The following is a 17,252-nucleotide window of genomic DNA, read 5'->3' as shown; positions in this document are numbered from 1 at the left end:
CGATGAAAATGTACCAAATCAAGAATCTATCCTGATTTTTAACTACAAAAATGTTCCTGATTCTTCACCTTCCCTTTACAATGTGACTTTGTGGCTGCTACTATCAAGAGCTAGCATATTTGATGCCAATTTTCCAACCCTTGAATCTGAACTGACCTTGGGACTTGCTGTGGTCACTGGATAAGTGGATATGTGCCAGGACAAAGCTCAGGCTTCAAATAACATTGTGCACGTTTGCTTTTTCTCTCGAAGCCCTGTCTCTACTGCATAAACAAACTTAGCAACACTGATGGATGACAAGAAATGAAGACCTGCTCATTGTTATTGGTCCACCTACCTGGCCAACTATCCAAGATTCCATGAAGCCATCTTGACACCAGGTAGGTCCAGGCAAACTTCCAACTGTCTTAATGCATCCAGTTAACTTCATTCAAGCACAACCCAATTCAACAGAATCATCTAACTGACCTATAATGTTGTCAGCTTTAAAAAAATGGATATGGCTTGATGCTACTAATTTTGGGATGGTTTTACATACAATATTGGTAATTGATAATATTGACAAATGGTAGTCATTAAAATAAAGCATTCTTTGGGGAATTCCACACTTATAGAAGACATTTCCATTTAGATTTTGTTTATACTATAAGGTAAATTGTGTTAGCCAAATCGCAATGGGAAAAATATCAAGCAAAAGAAAGTCTGGCTTGGAGGACAGAAAAGAGAAAATATTCAGGTACATCACTAGGACACTATCGTCAAGGACTGTAAGATTTATGGACTATGGAGGAAAAACATTTTATTATTAGTGACTTCCAAAGCAGTGAAGGATAGAAGGCAAATGACAAGGTTCTAGGAGAGACTAGCCACATAGTTTAATGGTAGAAGTAATAGTAGGACAGTAATAGGAGTAATATTAAGAATTAGAAAATTAGTCATTAGGGGGGCATTTATTCTGTCAGGCACTATAGTAAATGTTTAGCATTCATCATGATCTGACTTCAACCTAACTGCAGTCTTCAAAGTTGTAAAAAAATAAGACTTTAGCTAAGTTAACTATTAGGGCAAGGTCATGAAACTTCAGAGCAAGAGTAAGCTTGCCCTCCAAGAACCGGCTCTGCCGTTTGTCTTGATTTGTGCCTAGGACTGTGGTGGTAGTTGTCATGCCATTAAAAAGCTTTTTTTTACACTCTGACTATAGGCAAGGATGTCCATAGGCATGGGTTTTCTATGCCAGCATTTTCTATTATATTGTTGAGTTCATTTTGCCAGAGTTCATCCTGGTTTTCCCAGCATAGGTTGGTTTTAAGTCCATGTCCTTTTCATTCTCCTGTCTCTTCATACTTTCAGAAATGGAGAAGATAAAGGAAGGGATAAAAATAATATATATATAATATAATAAGAGCTGCTTCAGACACCTTTCCCTGCATGATTATCAAAATACATAAGGCACACATGCACACATATACTTTACATATGACAAGACTGCTAGCCTTGATTTTTACATATATGCTCTGTTTTTCTAAATGATTACATTTGGGTAATCCTCATTCCTGGTAAATATATTGTGTTAGATAAAGCAAATGCTTTGGAATTAGATTTGTTGAATCTTGTTTTTTTCATCCATAAAATGGAAGAGAGTATTTACCTCACTGGAGAGCCTTCTCCATCTCAGAAGTGACAACACCATTTATTTAATTGGTCAAACCAAAATCTAGAGGTGATTTTTGATGCCTAGTCTTTCTGCTCCATGCATATCTTGATCGCTCATTAGTTCTGTTGACTTTATGTTCAGAGAACATCCTGAAATTCATCAGGTTGCACCAAATCCAGTACTAAAACATTTGGTTAGCGGACTATCATTTCGGGTCTAAGTTTCTGCAATGTTTCTTTCAGTGTTCCTCCTAATTACTCTTATGCTTCCTCTTCCACCCTGAAGTCTATTCTCTGCCCAGAAACAAGTAATTCTGTTAGAAAACAGAAGAAATGATGTTCTTTTGTGCTCTAGAAGGAACATTGGTGTTCCTGAGGTATTAAGAACCACAATGAGCTATTACCTCCCACCTGTTAAGGTTGCCATTGTAAAAAGGATAAGAGGTAGCAGGTATCAGAGAGGATGCAGAGAAAAGAGGACCCTGTAAACGTTGGAGGAATGTAAACTGGTGCAGCCACTATGGAAAATTGTATGGAGTATCCTCAAAAGATTAATAATAGAACTGTCACATGATTCTACAATTCCTGGGGGTATGATCGAAGGAAACAAAACATGAACGTGAAAGATGTTTCATTCTATGTTCATTGAAGCATTATTCTTTACAGCTAAGACAGGGAACAAGTGTCTATTGACAGATGAATGGGCAAAGAAGTTATGGTCTATATAGGGGAATGATATTAAAAATAAAAAAAATCCTGCCATCTTTAACAATATAGATGAACTATGTGGGTATTATGATAAATGAAATAAGCTAGCTGAAGTATCTCACTTACAAATAACAACAAGAAAAAAACTCACCAAAAAGGAAAAGATCAGATTTTTGGTTAGCAGAGATGAGTGTCAGGAGGAGATAGAGTTGGAAAAAATGGTCAAATTGTACAAGCTAACAAGAAAGCTGTTAAAATTCAGTGAAATTGTTACACATAAATGGTAATATAGACAGGCCAAAAACACAACCAGCACTCAACAACTTGTAGCTATTATTTATAATTATTATTCCCTTTGCCTCTGCATTCTCTCACTCAAACTTGAAAACATTTTCTTTATCTTTCCAGCCCACATAAAATCAATGATCAGGTCTCATGGACTCTTCCTTAAAAAAATGTTTCTCATAATTGTCCTCTCCTTTTCATTTCTCATGCCATGTTCCTAATTCACCTCTCTCAGTTCATCTTCTCCCCTCAAACCATTACTGTTGGGCATCCAGATAATTCTGCATGAAGACTCTTTCCTCTTTAAAAATAAGGACCTCCTCAGGGGCTCCCTTGTGGACAGCAATTAAAGCAAAAAATTGTGATGTTCCAAGTTCTTATAATCAATCCTTTCTAATATTTCCATTGTTCCTAGAAAGAGATTCTTTCCTTTTGTGAAATCCATTGAGCCAATGACACCTTCAGACAACATCAAAGTCTACCTTTTTAACATTTTTAAAAAAGATTTATTTATACATACTAGAACGGGGTTCAGGCCAGTAGTATGGAGGGTAGGTGAGAGGATTCACCAGAGACAAAATGGGGAGCACAACAGGCAGATCTACTGAAATACACTGCAGAGGGTACCAATGGGCAAGATAGGAGAGGTCTGCTATGCCATGTGGGTCAGCTCCCTGGCCTGGAATAGAACTCGTGCTGCAGTGGCTGCAAATAGCTTCATGGTGCTGTGTGTTGCACCACCAGGGAGGCCCCAAAGTCTAAAGCGCAGTGGGTTAGGATCCAACAATGCAAGCTAACTGCAGCTGCTTTACTGTATATAAATAAATAAATCTTTTTTTAAAAAAGAAATAAACACTAATCCACCATATGACTCTCGGTATTTGATCTTTTTTGTTATAAAGGGGATGATTTTCTTGATTTCTTGATTTCTTCAGGCTACTGATTTTTGCGTGTTGATTTTGTAGCCTGCTGCTTTACTAAACTGGTTGGTTATTTTGGTAAGTTTTCTGTGGCGTTTTTAAGGTTATAATAAAGAAAACCCAAAATCAACAGACAATTATAAACCAAAGACTGGGGGGGGTGGGGAGGAGCGGAGAAGGATCAAAACAGGTGGGGAAGAGTACAAAGGACTATAGGGACGGCACATGGGTGAATTGGTGGTGGGAAGTCCATGGGGACTACAGCCAAGATAAAAAAGCATACATTGTACAAAAATGAATGATGTAAAAATATATATATATATATATAAATATACACACATATATATATATACCTTTATATATATACCTTTATATATATATATATATATATATAAATATACACACAAACACACACACACACACACACACACACATATATATATAAACTCTCAGGCATGGTACCATTTCTATAGCTCTTATTCTACACCAAAATATAACTCTATAGGGGAATAATTAATAACACAGGTAACAAGTTCAGAGAGTTGGAGAAGATAAAACTAAAGTACTTGAATATAATTATAATAATTTTAATGCATTCAATAGAGGGTAACAATTTTTACTATCATTATGTGCATTTCTTGTTTCCCTACCAAAATGCTCCTAAAGGACAATGACTTACTGGTATTGGTGGTAATCTTCCAGTGTTTTACCTGGAAAAGTTTTATTATATCCTCAGTATTATTTGCTCATAAATTGACTTTTTATAAGCTGTGGGTTAATTTCTCATGCCTTGAGATGTGAACATTTCATCATTGTAAGGGATACAATAATTTACTGTGATTGATATGAGATTTGAGGGTATACTTTTGTGCTCAACTTTTACTGGTGTTGATTAAAAATAGTCACAAGTCAGAGTATAATGTGAATAAAGAATTTGTTATTAGGTAATATAACATCAAAATTATAATTGCATATGCCTTCTTAAAATTAAGTATCAAATAATTTGTTAAGAACTGCTTTGAAATACTTCCATAAGTGCCCCTTAGCTTGGCAAACTTGTTTTTCATAATGACTGGGAAGGAAGCTTGACTGATGAAAAGAGTAACATTTTATTAGAGGATCTAAAAGTACCTGACAAGGCTACCATCCATTTTGCAGGTTAGGTACATTGAGGCTGAGTGGCTTAATGCATTTCCTTTAGCTATGCTGTCACCCTGGAGGAAGATCAGCTGCATAGTAGAGTATTCAAGATCCAAAAGATTCTGTGTTTCTTAAGTGATTTGTCTACTCTTATGTTTACTGGAACTGTGTGCCCAATCAGCTTTCCCCTCTCACCTAATGAAAAGAGTGAAGATAAATTTATGGGATACCTGGAGTCATGTTCTTGGGCTTTAGCTGAGTTTTTTGTTAGTTTTTTTTCCATGCTACTATTTATTCTTTTCTTTCTTTCATGTCCATTTTTAACTTGAGTATGACTGTTCAAATATGTATTATTTAAGCACTTTAAATCTCTTTTCAAGCAAGGTGGGTAATACATCTATAACTAATGTATACACTTCACACATGTTCATCAGACTAAGAACGTCCGTATTGTTGAAACACTAGCCTTTTGGAGAAAACCACATGTGGATCTGAATTCTGTCTCTTACACTTAATGACTGTGAGATCTTGGTCAAGTTATTTAACCTTTCTGAGTTCTCGCTCTCTAAAATGGAAACACTAATCCATAATTTGTAGAGATGTCTTGCAGAATAAGTAAAATAACTCATGTAAATTACTTGGTGCATAGTAGGCATTCAATAAATGTCAGTTCACTTCTTATCCGGGTTAATAATGGTTATTAGACTATATTAAAAACTAGAACCAGACTGTGATAATGCATTTCTTTATTAAGTATTTAAGCCCAATAACTAATTTCCCTCAGGGGGGGAGGATGAGATATGTTGAATTAGTTTCATTTGGTGAACTTTTTTATTAGTCTTTTTTTTCTTCACCATTATTTAGTTCCATAGTCCATAATTTAGTTTTCCTGCAACAAAAAGTCACAGTCTGGTATTCCTTTGAACTCTACTGTGATGTAAAAAAAAAAAAAAAAAAAAATCCCAGATTTGCCATTTATTAGAGATCATTATTAATTATATTAACAGCTCGATTGTGTTTCATAACTACTTCATGCTGACAAACTTTTCTCTCAACAGTTCCCCTGAGGTCTAAGGATTGCAAAGGCTCAAGTTTTAAATGGCAATGTTACAGCAAAAGAGAAACAAGGGTGGGGGTGGGGGTGGGAGAGCCACAGCGTCTGTGTTCTTTCGAGCGAATTTTATAGGGTTGTATTTAAGTGCAGTCACGTTTCCCTCAAGGGCAGAACCCAAGTGAGACAGGCAGGGAAAGTGGGACTAGACCACCGAGCTGGAACTACGTGTGCCTTTGTACCTTTAAGGACTGGAGACTTGGCAGTAGCTCGGCCTCCTTTCCGGCCCACCTCTGAACTCTGATTGACAGGGCGCCGGGCAGGGCGGAGCTCAAGGAGGCCGAGGGGGCGGTGCCTGGAGCCAAGCGGTGGGGGCGGGGCCTCTCGTTCCTATACAACCAATAGGGAGAGGAGGGCGGGGCTTACGTGCCCAACTCCCTCCTCTTCTCCCCCGCCTCCTGCCTCCCTGCCCCCTCCCTCCTCGCCACTGCCCCCTCCCCGCTCCTCCTTGGCGTCCTCCTCCTCCTTCTTCTCCTCCTCCTCCTCCTCTCAGGCTGTGGTTTTTCTGTATGTGTTTCTGGAGTCCTGAGCCTGAGCTAAACAAAAGCAGGAGGCTGACGGGGCTGCTGGAGTTTGCAGAGACACGGAGGAGCAGAGCGCCGGTGCTCTGCCTGCCGCCGCGGCCGGGGGAGATCTGGCTTTTGCAACAGCCCACCCCCTTTGAGATCGCGCTGGCCCGGAGTGGGGGTGGGGGGCAGCGGGGGGCGGGGGGGAAAGTTTGCCTTGCAATCCCCCTGCCTTCCTCTCCTTTCTCCCGATCAATGCATATTTGCAAAAGGATTAAGCCACCGATTTAAGCGCCGGGAGCCCATTTCTGCCTTGCAAAGGAGACCGGACTGAAAAACCCAAAGCCAGCTCTGATTTCTTTTCGTCCAGTGGGAAGGTGGTTTATTTATTTATTTATTTATTTTTTTTGCTTTTTGGAGTCAACACCCTTCCCTACCAGCCCTTCTCCCCACCCTCACCCCGCAACCCCCTCACGCCCCCCCCCCCCCCCCCCTCCCCATCCTCCCACCATCCTCTAAAGAGGCAACGGGATTTTTTTTTTCTCTCTTTTGGTCTTCTTTCCACCCCCCCTTCCCTGTTTATCCTGCAAAGGATTTGAAGACTGCTTGAAGGATCAAAAGCCTCGGTGCTTCCCAGGAGCCGAGCCGAGGAGCAGTCGAGGAAGAGCCGGGGGCTCCGTCGCCTTTGGAGATGGACGAGCAGCCCAGGCTGATGCATTCCCACGCTGGGGTCGGGATGGCCGGACACCCCGGCCTGTCCCAGCACTTGCAGGATGGGGCCGGAGGGACCGAGGGGGAGGGCGGGAGGAAGCAGGACATTGGAGACATTTTACAGCAAATTATGACCATCACAGACCAGAGTTTGGATGAGGCGCAGGCCAGGTGAGATGGAGGCTTTTCTTTTCCTTTCTTGGGGTTTTTTTGTTTTTCTCCCTCTCGCTGGGGGAAACAATGGGAACCGAATCACCACCGCGCTTTCTTTTTAAATGTTATTTCTTTTCCCATTTTGACAAGCAACTGTATGGCGGAGGAGTAAAATTGGAAGAAGCGTTGTTATTGAAAGTGTAATCGCCCATGCCGTGATGTGGCTGTGTACATATTGTGTGTGAGTGAGTGTGTGTGTGTGTGTGTGTATGGAGGTATTTATATTTATCCACTCTTAACACTCAGGCACGCCGAAATTTCTGCCAACTGATCCTGAAGCGGCCCTCGGCACTTTTTACTGCCTTACAAAGTAACAGAGAGAGCAGAATTGTCAAGTTTTGAACAGCATTCCATGCTTGTTGAGGGACTTCGTAACATTACTAAATAAAATGTCCCAAACACTTTATTTGCAATTTCAGTTGACTCTTTACCTAATTCAGAGACTTTTGGTTTTCTTTCTTAATAGAGCACTGCAAAATGAATTTTTATCTCTCCCCCTTCTTCCCCCCTCTTTTAGAAAAAAAAAAAAGCAGGGTAATTCTTTGTCAGTGTTGTCAGCTTTCCAGAAAATATTTCGCATTCATTTAATTCTGTCTCACAAAGAGCTAATGGATAAAAAAAAAAACAAAAAACAATTTTTGCTTTTAGGGGTATTTGTTAGTATTAAGGGACTCATATTTAGTTTAACTTTATTGTCTCCTAATTTGAGTTCGTTTACTTAACCTTCTGTAGTAGAAATTGTATGGTACTTTAAAGGAGTGGGGAGACAAAAATCAAACATGCTTGCCCCCCTTCCCCCATGCCTTTTCAGGACCACTTAGAACACAGCTAAATAGGAATGAAGGCATGTGTGAATTTTATATATTTCAGTACTACTGGACATGAAGGTCTTCATTAAAGCAACATAATAAAGAAGCTATGTAGCTTCTAAACTTAATACGCTGCCAGATATTTAGCTCTCCACTTTGGGATTTTACAGTGATTTTCTTTCAAAATAAAACATAGCTTAAATGGCAACCCTCTAACAGCTTGCTTAAGGCCCATCTCAAAAGGAAGAATTTTAAAAATCTAATGACCATATAAAGCTATACAATTACCCAGCTTTGTTAAATATCAGAGATAGTTGTTTGTAAACATATATACACATTTCCTATACCTCTGATTACTTAGTTATATGGAGACACATCTCTATATGTATTTTTGTGTAAGGGTAATTTGAGTTGAGAAAATGAGAAGCAGCAGTTAAAAGCATGGATGTTAAGAATTACACTCTTATTTCCGCTGAAAGCACATGCAACATGTAAACTCAAAAGTACTGGGGTTTACGGCTGCTTGAAAACTAGGAAATGTTCAGAAACTGGAACTATTCTAATTTTTTTTTTAAATAGGGGAAAGTTTACAAAAATTAATCGGTTGAGTTTTTGTATTATCTGAAGAAAACCAATGGGTATTGTTAATTGGAAGATTTCCACTGGCAATTTCTTTTTGAACTGGAATAGATTTCTCTATTACATTGTTCCAGAAAAATAAACTCAGATATACCAAAAAACTGTCTTAATCACAAGTTTGTGAAGTGGAAGGGACCGGTAAGAATGGAGACTCACCACTTCTCCGATGTTAAGTCCCACTCCTTTTTGTACAACTGAGGGCATTTGTGGCTTGGCGGGTTCTCCCTTTTAATGGCCTAGATGCTGGGTGAGATCAGACACGGTTTTGGGAAAGGGATATTTTCTGTTCCCTTTAACCCCATTCATGTACCATGGACCTGCATTATTTCTATAAAGCAGTGCAGTGTTTTTTGGTATTGTTTTGTTTTGCATTTGGGCCTATATATAAGGATACAATTAATGAAAACTATTTTAAGACTCCCCAAAAGAGGTCGTTGATACATTGAAGTCTCTTCCTTTTTTTTTTTTTTTTTTAACCTCACCCCACAGGAGAACTAAATCACCAGTAAGCTTTTTGGTTAAACAATGTAACTATTGAGTAAATTCTCTGTTTTTCCTTTCCCTAGTCACACTTTCATAAGGTGCATTTATTATTTACAAAGTAAACCATTAGCATTTTAGATGCATGTGTATATTTTCATTTACTTGGATTTTGAACTTATTACTTCACTGCTGTACAGTATATAGAATCTGCTTCTGGTTTCTGTTCTTCATGAGGATGTATATGTACCTGTTATTATTATTTTTTAAAAACTTTCAAAGGGGTTGAAAAGAAATTGCATATATCTTGAATGCCAGGGGCTCCATTTATCTTTACACATTAATTTTAGTTAGTAAACAGAATTCTCTTAACTAATAGCTGATACGATCAGTATTTTGTTTCCAAAACAATATCCCTCTGCTAAGTGCTTCCCTAGTAAAATAAAGGGAAAGGTATTGTTTTGTTCAAGTATATTCTGAAGACAGACATACACAAGGATCAGGTAAATCACTAATCTAAAAGGCAGAATCATATTTATTTTTTCCCCAATGGGTGCAAGGTCCTAATTGTAAATAATTGAATTTCAACACCTGCAAATAAGCGGTGTGTGCACAAGAGGCATAATGTGAACACAGAGAAATGAATTTATTCCCCATATGGGTATGTTTGCCCCCTGGCAATGCATTTCCATACTCTTTAACTTGGGGACTGAAATTTTATAAATTGACAGTTCTACTCAGAAGACCTTTCAAGCATCTTGTGTTTATGAGAATACAGGGGCATCTGCGGAATGAATTCGAACACATGGATGAATTAAATTTGAAAACACACACAGACCGAGAAGCAGACAGCTCCTAGGCTGTGGTGGTTGCATAGATTATACAAAACTGTTAACCCATGCATTTGGCTTTGCCATCTTCATAGCCCTCGATCAGATTATTGTGTAAGAATTCCACTTTGATTAAAGTACTTAAAAAAAAAAAACACTCTGCCTCAATGGGCATAAAATAGGTTAGCTCTGTAGTTAAAACCCTACTCTCTGCTAATTAACAGTATTCTTCTATGGTGGGATTCTGTGTATTAAGTCATAAAACAATTAAAGCATGCCACAGAGTTGTGCTTGCTATATAATTTTGGCAAAATGTTCACATTTTTCCCCTTGTGCATTATCAGCAGTTTGATCTCGAAAGTCCACCTAAGCTATTATGTTGTTTCTTTCTTGCAGAAAACATGCTTTAAACTGCCACAGAATGAAGCCTGCCTTGTTTAATGTGTTGTGTGAAATCAAAGAAAAAACAGGTAGGAATGAGATTGCAACATTTAAGCATTTTCTTTGGTCAGTCGACTCACTTAACCAGCAATCACAAACCCATTATTTAAATATTAAAATGTTAGACTAAAAGTGCTCTTAAGATTGATAGAATATTTCAGTAGGAAATCCTGGCAGTCCTGGTTCCTGAAAAAGAGAGCTCCCAGTTTCTTTGACAGTTATTGTCAAGTGTTACTGGTTTATTTTCCTTTACTCTCGACTTCTTTGAAACTGAGGCAACACTCTAGGTTTTGAAGGGAAATTTATAGAATGGTGTGCCTTTGGAGCAAAAATATGAAAGTAAAAGTCCATTTCCTAAAGGAAGATATTTTGGCCCATGTTTAAAATTCTTGTTTTTGTATTTTTTTGGGAGTTGGATATGGAGTCTAAACTCTTTAAAGTTTTATTTTCCTTTTTCCTTCTTATAATTACATGAAACAGCAGACTAGAGGTTTCCAGCACAGTGTTGTCAAATATCTTTGTGAAAGAACTCAACAACCTCAACTTATCTGTGTTTGAATGCCCTGTTATTTTACAGCAGGGAGAATTGTTTGGTTTAGGAGAATGTAATGCTAGGAGAGCATTCATGCTGTTGTTTTTCTACTTTCTAGAACCCCATATCATGGACTAACACACTTATAACACATCCCAGGAGGGCATTTAAATTTTAAAGCAACAATTAAAAAATAGCAGTCATCAATCAGAGGTGTTCTTAAACAACAGATGCTTTGGGAAGGACATTTAGCAACATCTTGTTTGTTTATTTTAATCCTTAATTTCCCATAGTGGGTGAATCCCCCCCTTTTATAAAGAAGTGTTGAGAAGGCAGTCTGAACTAGGACTTAAAAGATGAGGATCGAAGGAGGGTGGTTATATAAAGCGGGAGCTTCTGCTGGCTTCTGACTTGCTGGCAGGCTTCAGAGCCGTGCAAAGTACCTGACACCCGATTTATTTATTTATTTTTTACAACAAGGAGTGTAACAGTCAATAATTCATATCTAAACCATATAAGCAAGGGCATGACATGAATGAAAGTGACAATAAATATGATTGCATGCCGGGTTGATATACTTTGATAGTTACACATAAAAAAGGTGGGGGGGGGAGGCGTGGGGAAGGACACACAGGGGGGCTTTTTTTTTTTTTGAGAGTTCTCTGTGTTTCTCTTAAAAAAAAAAATAGTTTCAAGATGTGACCATTGATTGAATATGTAATTACTTAGCTCTTGAAATGTTTGTAAAATTAGTAAGCAGCTCCTTTGTTGAATGTTCTGTGTTGTGCATCGTCCTAGACAAAGCACCTGAGTCCTGATGTTCAGACCCTCCAGTCCTCCAGGTTGCCTGACCAATGCAAAGCTGTTAATTGCATTGTTTTGGCTGCAAAACACCTTTTGAGAGATTTATAGGTTGTGCATACAAATATCTAAAAGTGTTTCAGTTTGTCACACTTTTTAGTTTTTTTTTTTTTCATATTAGCCCAGAACAGGAAGCGTAAGTGTATAATACACACACACACCTCTATATTTTTCCTTTTCTCCTTTCTTGCTTTTTTACTTAATCTCTTTCTAAATCACTTATTTGTTTTGAATATTTGGTTTGTCAAAATTTATTTTGATTTGAGTATGCATTCCTGCTGATCTCGATTTGTAAAATTTAAATCAAGTTTTAAAGGCATAGTTGATAATCCAGGCTAAAGAGATTGTAATTTTGAAGACACAATCAGATTTGTATTGAAAGGAAGGCAATAGGAACACTTAAATGTGTGTTGTGACCAAAGTGTTTAATTTTAGTCTTCTAATTAAAACCTACTGGGGCAGTAGATCAAAGTGGGTGGGTGTGAGTGGAGATCTGGTTCCCGTGTGGGTCCAAGAGTTTGCTCCTTATTCATATTGGCTACACTATGGTGATAGGATACAGCTGTGTTGGTGACACTAACACTCCAGTGGTATAAATTCTTGTTGGATTTATGTTTTTTGTTTTTTAAAATTTGTCTGTTGTTTAATGTCATTAACGTTTGGAGCTTTAAAAAAAATCTAAAATAAGGTTTTGTGTGTTTCTAGAAGAATGAGTTTAGCAAATAGTTTATTGAGTACTGTCAATGAAAAATGATAAGAATCACTGCCCTTGTGTTAAAGGGAAATAAATACATACATAAGGAGTTTGGGCTTGGGAGAACACCTCAGGTTGAAAAAAAAAAAGAGCACCAAGAGAAAAACAAGCCTACTTCTCTCTCATTCTTCAACTTGTGTGTTGGAAGGATTAAGGGGAAGAGAGAAACTTCTCCTGGAATGTCGAATGTTCTATGTTAAAGGTAGGAGAGGACTGTAGTGTGCTGAAAGGAACTCTTTGATTCTAAGTCACGATTACTTTGTTATTCAGGATCTGCTAACCCTCCCCTGGCTGCCAGCAGAGCTTTCAGGGGTGGATGGGTGGCAGAGTGTAAAGTTGTAGAAGCTTTTTTCCCTCCTTGATACAGAGCTAGTGAAAAGATCCCCCTGGATTCATCCGCAGCATTCTTCATTGTTTTGGACTTTTCCTGTTGTTACTTTCAAGCCCCCTTATACTGAATGAATATTTTTAAGCTTCCTCCATCTCAAGCCTCACAGAAGTAACCTGACTGAGGGTTGACTTTGCAGGTCTCTTGTCTTCTAACACCAAGTTCACAGGTTTGGCTCACCTGGATCCTTTATCAGAAACACTGACGCTCTGAGCAGCCTGGGAAATGCACTCTCTTATTGCTTTGGCTTTGGCTTTTTGGTCATGATTTTCTTTGGAAAAGTCAGACATAAGTAGGGAAACTATCTTGGAACTTTAAGGAAATAGGCGCGTAGCACCCAAAATACGCAGCACCGACTACATTACAGTTGATTGATGGGTGTTTAAGTAAAAAATTACTGAGGGAATATTAAAAAGAGAAGAACTGTGTGCCTTCTTTTTGCAAAGTGTGAGTATGTTTTTACTTTCATAGCTTTTTGCCTTTTTAATAAAAACTAAGAAAAAAGAATGTTTAGAAAAAATGCAATGGCGGCAGATCTCAAACAACAGCAAGAAAAAAGCCCTGTCAAAGACTTAAAGCCATGCATGTTTCAGAAGTGGCTTTTATCGGCTTGTTCCTCCTGGGAACATAGAGATTTAATACAGAGTTTAGATCACTTAATAACTTATTTTCTTTTGCTTTTTAAGGACCATCCTGTGGTCTTCTGAGATATTAGCAGTAGGATGAGATTTACCTATGTATATACGTGGTGGTGGTGGAGTTGTTGGGATGGAAAAGAAGGAGAAAAAAGGTCAAATATATTGCACTTCTTAAAAAGCCCTTGAATATACTTTAAATATGTTTCTTGAGTTTAAAAAATTTCTTCATCAAAAATCGTGCACGTTTAAAAATTATAATTGGAAAATATAAAAAAAATGGGTGCCATTTACAGAGAAGAATATTTATAGATAGCAATGAATACCTCTAATTGTTGTGAATAGTTTTTAATTTTAGAATATAATAGCTATATGTGGCACTTTTCAGTCAATTTTTTTCTGCACATTATCTGAAGTTAAATCAAATCACTGAAGGAGGTTAAAAAATAATTTTTTGCTTCCTTAACACCCTTTTGTTCTCTCTCTTCTTTTTTCTCTGTGTTCAATTAACACCCCCATCACAGAACTGTAGTTTTTTTAAAGTCTACTACTGTATTTCATATCTGACACCCTCCCTTATTATTCTCGCCTGCCACTTCTTTTTTAATAGAGCAATTACATTATGGGGCTTCTACTCTCCTCTTTGTAGCATTAGAGCTTAATTTGTGTGTGTGCAGGTACACACACAAGTGTATGTGTGTGCGTGTGCACATGTGTATTTATATGTAGGTAGAATGGACACTGTAGAAAAAAGCAGGTAAATAATTCTGATAGTATTAGGCCATAAGCAGAGAGCAGAAGTAAAGTAACCAGACCATTTAGAGCTGCCTCTGATCAGATTCCTGTTGGGGCTGAAGTGGCTGGAGTGACTTTTCTTCGGAGTTCACATCGAACAGGCAAAGGCAGAAACTTTTTCTTGCTGTTGAGGCAATTCCAGTATTGGCTGTTTTTATTTGTTTTGAGTGTGTGGAAAGGGCTGAGAGAGGAAAGGGAACATGTGGAGGGAAGTTACAAGCCTGTTTTACTTGCATGCTGCCTTTCAGGCACAGCAGTGTGCTGGCAGGAGGAATGTAATTAGCCTGTATATTCCGTCTTATCATCTGGATCTCAGTTATGACTGTACATACTACAACTCGGTGAGAGGATGGGTATCTCTTGAGCCGCGTCCCTTCTCTGCATTTCCATGTGTGTGATTCTGGAAATGTGTGGGAATTCTGGCATTTGAGTGGTGAGGCATAGGGTACCGCGAGCCCTTTGCTCATCCCTACCAGAAAGGCACTTTTGGAAATTAGGGGTCATTATAGACACCCGTCTAATCAGAAGGGTGTCTTTTAGGATTGGAAATGATAGCTGTGGGTTCAACCGAGGCTACTAGGAGAGGATATGTGAGAGGGGAAACGAAGAAAGAAACTGTGACCTGGGAACTATGGGGTGCTGGGAGCTAAGAGCACGGAGGTGTGGGCCCCAGTTGGGTGGCGACTGCACCCCAACCCAAGAGGCCACAGACAACCTGTGGATATATCTCACTGCCCACACCAGGTCCTGCCACATGCGCTTCCACTGTGTTCTGCTGACACACGTGAACTTTTGGTGGCGGTTGTTGGCAAAATTACAGAAACACCCTCAAACAAGAGGATAATCTCAACTCTAGATACTGAACGGAGTTAAAAAGGAAAGCTTTTAAATTTTAATTCAAAGCATATCCTCCCTGCCTTCTTTTAAGACATGGTTTACTTATAAGCCTTAGAAAAATATGTTCTTAATTTTGATCTCAAACCTCTGCTAGTTGAATGCTGTTATGTTTTGAACAAGGAGTGAATATAAATATACATTTATTCCTTTTACTTTTTAAATAAGAAAAATTTCACCCCAAGTGCCACATGGGAGAAGGAATATCCTAGATCAAGGCCTTAAAGACAGCTCTTACTCATTTTCCTATGACCCTGGGAAAGTGACGGTCCATTTGCACTGCCATTTCAGCCTGGGGTAGAGGCTTAAAATCTTTCTGTCTCCTTACCTGAGATGGTGTGATGAGGTTTATGGAATGTAATAATTGATAAATAAAATAAATGGAGTTATTAATGAGTTGTTTGCAAAGTGCTCTGAGCTCCCTGGGCTATATAAATAAAACATTTATTTTCTATAATAAATTATCTCAGGACTTAAATCCTATTTCATTTCATAGAATGCCATTGTGTGAACTCTTTGAGGTAAAAGAAACACCCAGTAGTCTAGAGCTAAGTAGTAGAGTAGTCAGTAGTCTCTTGTGGGGACATATTCGCTGGGTGAATCTTGCCCCATCTGTACTTAGAGATGTCAGTTCTCAAAACTTGGCAGAGTGATTTCCAAAAAGAAAAACAAAAGGCACAGGTTAGCCTGTCATAAGATTATAAAACTTATCTCCCTTTATGGCAGAATAAGGTCAGGAGTGACGTTCTGGAAAGTCTTATCTCTGACAGCTCTGTTTCAATTTCTCAATTATTGGTGGGAATCAAGATTGCAATGGGTGGACAAATTCATCCTTTTTGGTTTGGGTAAAGGTTACCACTGTATCTTCTACTGACATTTTTGCCAGTAAGTGGTTACTGGGATGGGTACCTCACCTGAACTATTTCTGGACCGTGGAGTTAGTCATAAGATGATTATCAAATTGTTTGAGTAGTTTCAGGAGTAACTATTATCGTGGTTAAAGACTTGGCATCTACAGCCAGGCTCCTGGACTTATATCCCAGATCTACTTTTTAACTGTGTGACCTTATTCAAGTTACTAAATCTCTCTGTGCCTTGTTTGGCTCATCTATAAAGTAGAGATAATAATGGTACCTATCTTCTTGAGGATTATTGTGAGGATTGAATGAGGTAATACATGTAAATTATAGTGTCTGGCATAGAATTAACAGTCAATAACTCTTAGCTTTTATTATTTCTGGCCCTGTTTTCTTATATGAAAAAGAAAGGCTTGCACCAGATGGTCCCTAAAGACCAAGCCAATTCCAAGACTGAGTCTGTGCTGAAAAGAGACAAAAATCGCTGAATTTAAGATTTGCTTTCTTTTGTTTCTCTTGCCATTCTTTTAAAGTGAGAATTAGCTATATCTAGCCAAAAGGCTGGAGTAGGTTGGAGGAGAAGAGAAGAAAAGAATGAGTAAGAGCAAAGACAAAGGTTTTTAATTATCCACAAACTAGACAACTACCACCTGAAACACTAGAATTGCTTATACTAGTGATGGTGTTTTCCTAGCATCAGCAACTGGAGGTATTATGTAATCATAGTTAAAAATATTTTCCCTTTAAAAACACATAGGACTCTCCATTCAACTGGCAAAGTTTGAAAGCAGGAAGAATAACACAAAGTAAGTTTACGGCAACCTCCCTGTTTCCTGCTTTCCTATTACAGTCCTTATTTAGGAAAAATGTTATCTTTCATCATAATGAGAAACCTGATACATAGCACATTTATTTGTACTTTTCTTGAAATATATTTCATTTACCATAAAATTCATCCACTTAAGTTTCATCTACATTCAATGGTTTTAGTATATTCACAAAATTATGCAACCACCACCACAAACTGAGGATATTTTTGTCACCTCCCAAAACACCTGGTACCCATTACCAGTCAATTCATATTTCTTCC

The 17,252-nt window shown here is 38.3% G+C and overlaps 1 protein-coding gene across 3 annotated transcripts in view; it reads left to right on the top strand.

Annotated features, from left to right (window-relative positions):
- The first annotated feature begins 6,555 nt into the window (after nt 1–6,555).
- Nucleotides 6,556–17,252, top strand: part of PBX1 (pre-B-cell leukemia homeobox 1) — a 300,166-nt gene continuing 289,469 nt past the window's right edge. For all 3 annotated transcript variants that reach the window (XM_012729108.1, XM_004688420.2, XM_004688421.2), the window contains exons 1-3: nt 6,556–6,700; nt 6,916–7,205; nt 10,402–10,475. In XM_012729108.1, coding sequence (XP_012584562.1) covers nt 7,015–7,205; nt 10,402–10,475 — 265 coding nt within the window. In that variant the 5' untranslated portion in view covers nt 6,556–6,700; nt 6,916–7,014. The remainder of the gene's footprint in view (nt 6,701–6,915; nt 7,206–10,401; nt 10,476–17,252) is intronic.

The sequence above is a fragment of the Condylura cristata genome, unplaced genomic scaffold, assembly GCF_000260355.1.
Source record: "Condylura cristata isolate star-nosed mole 26May11 unplaced genomic scaffold, ConCri1.0 scaffold00024, whole genome shotgun sequence".
NCBI lineage: Eukaryota > Metazoa > Chordata > Mammalia > Eulipotyphla > Talpidae > Condylura > Condylura cristata.
This window is presented reverse-complemented; position numbering and strand designations above follow the sequence as displayed.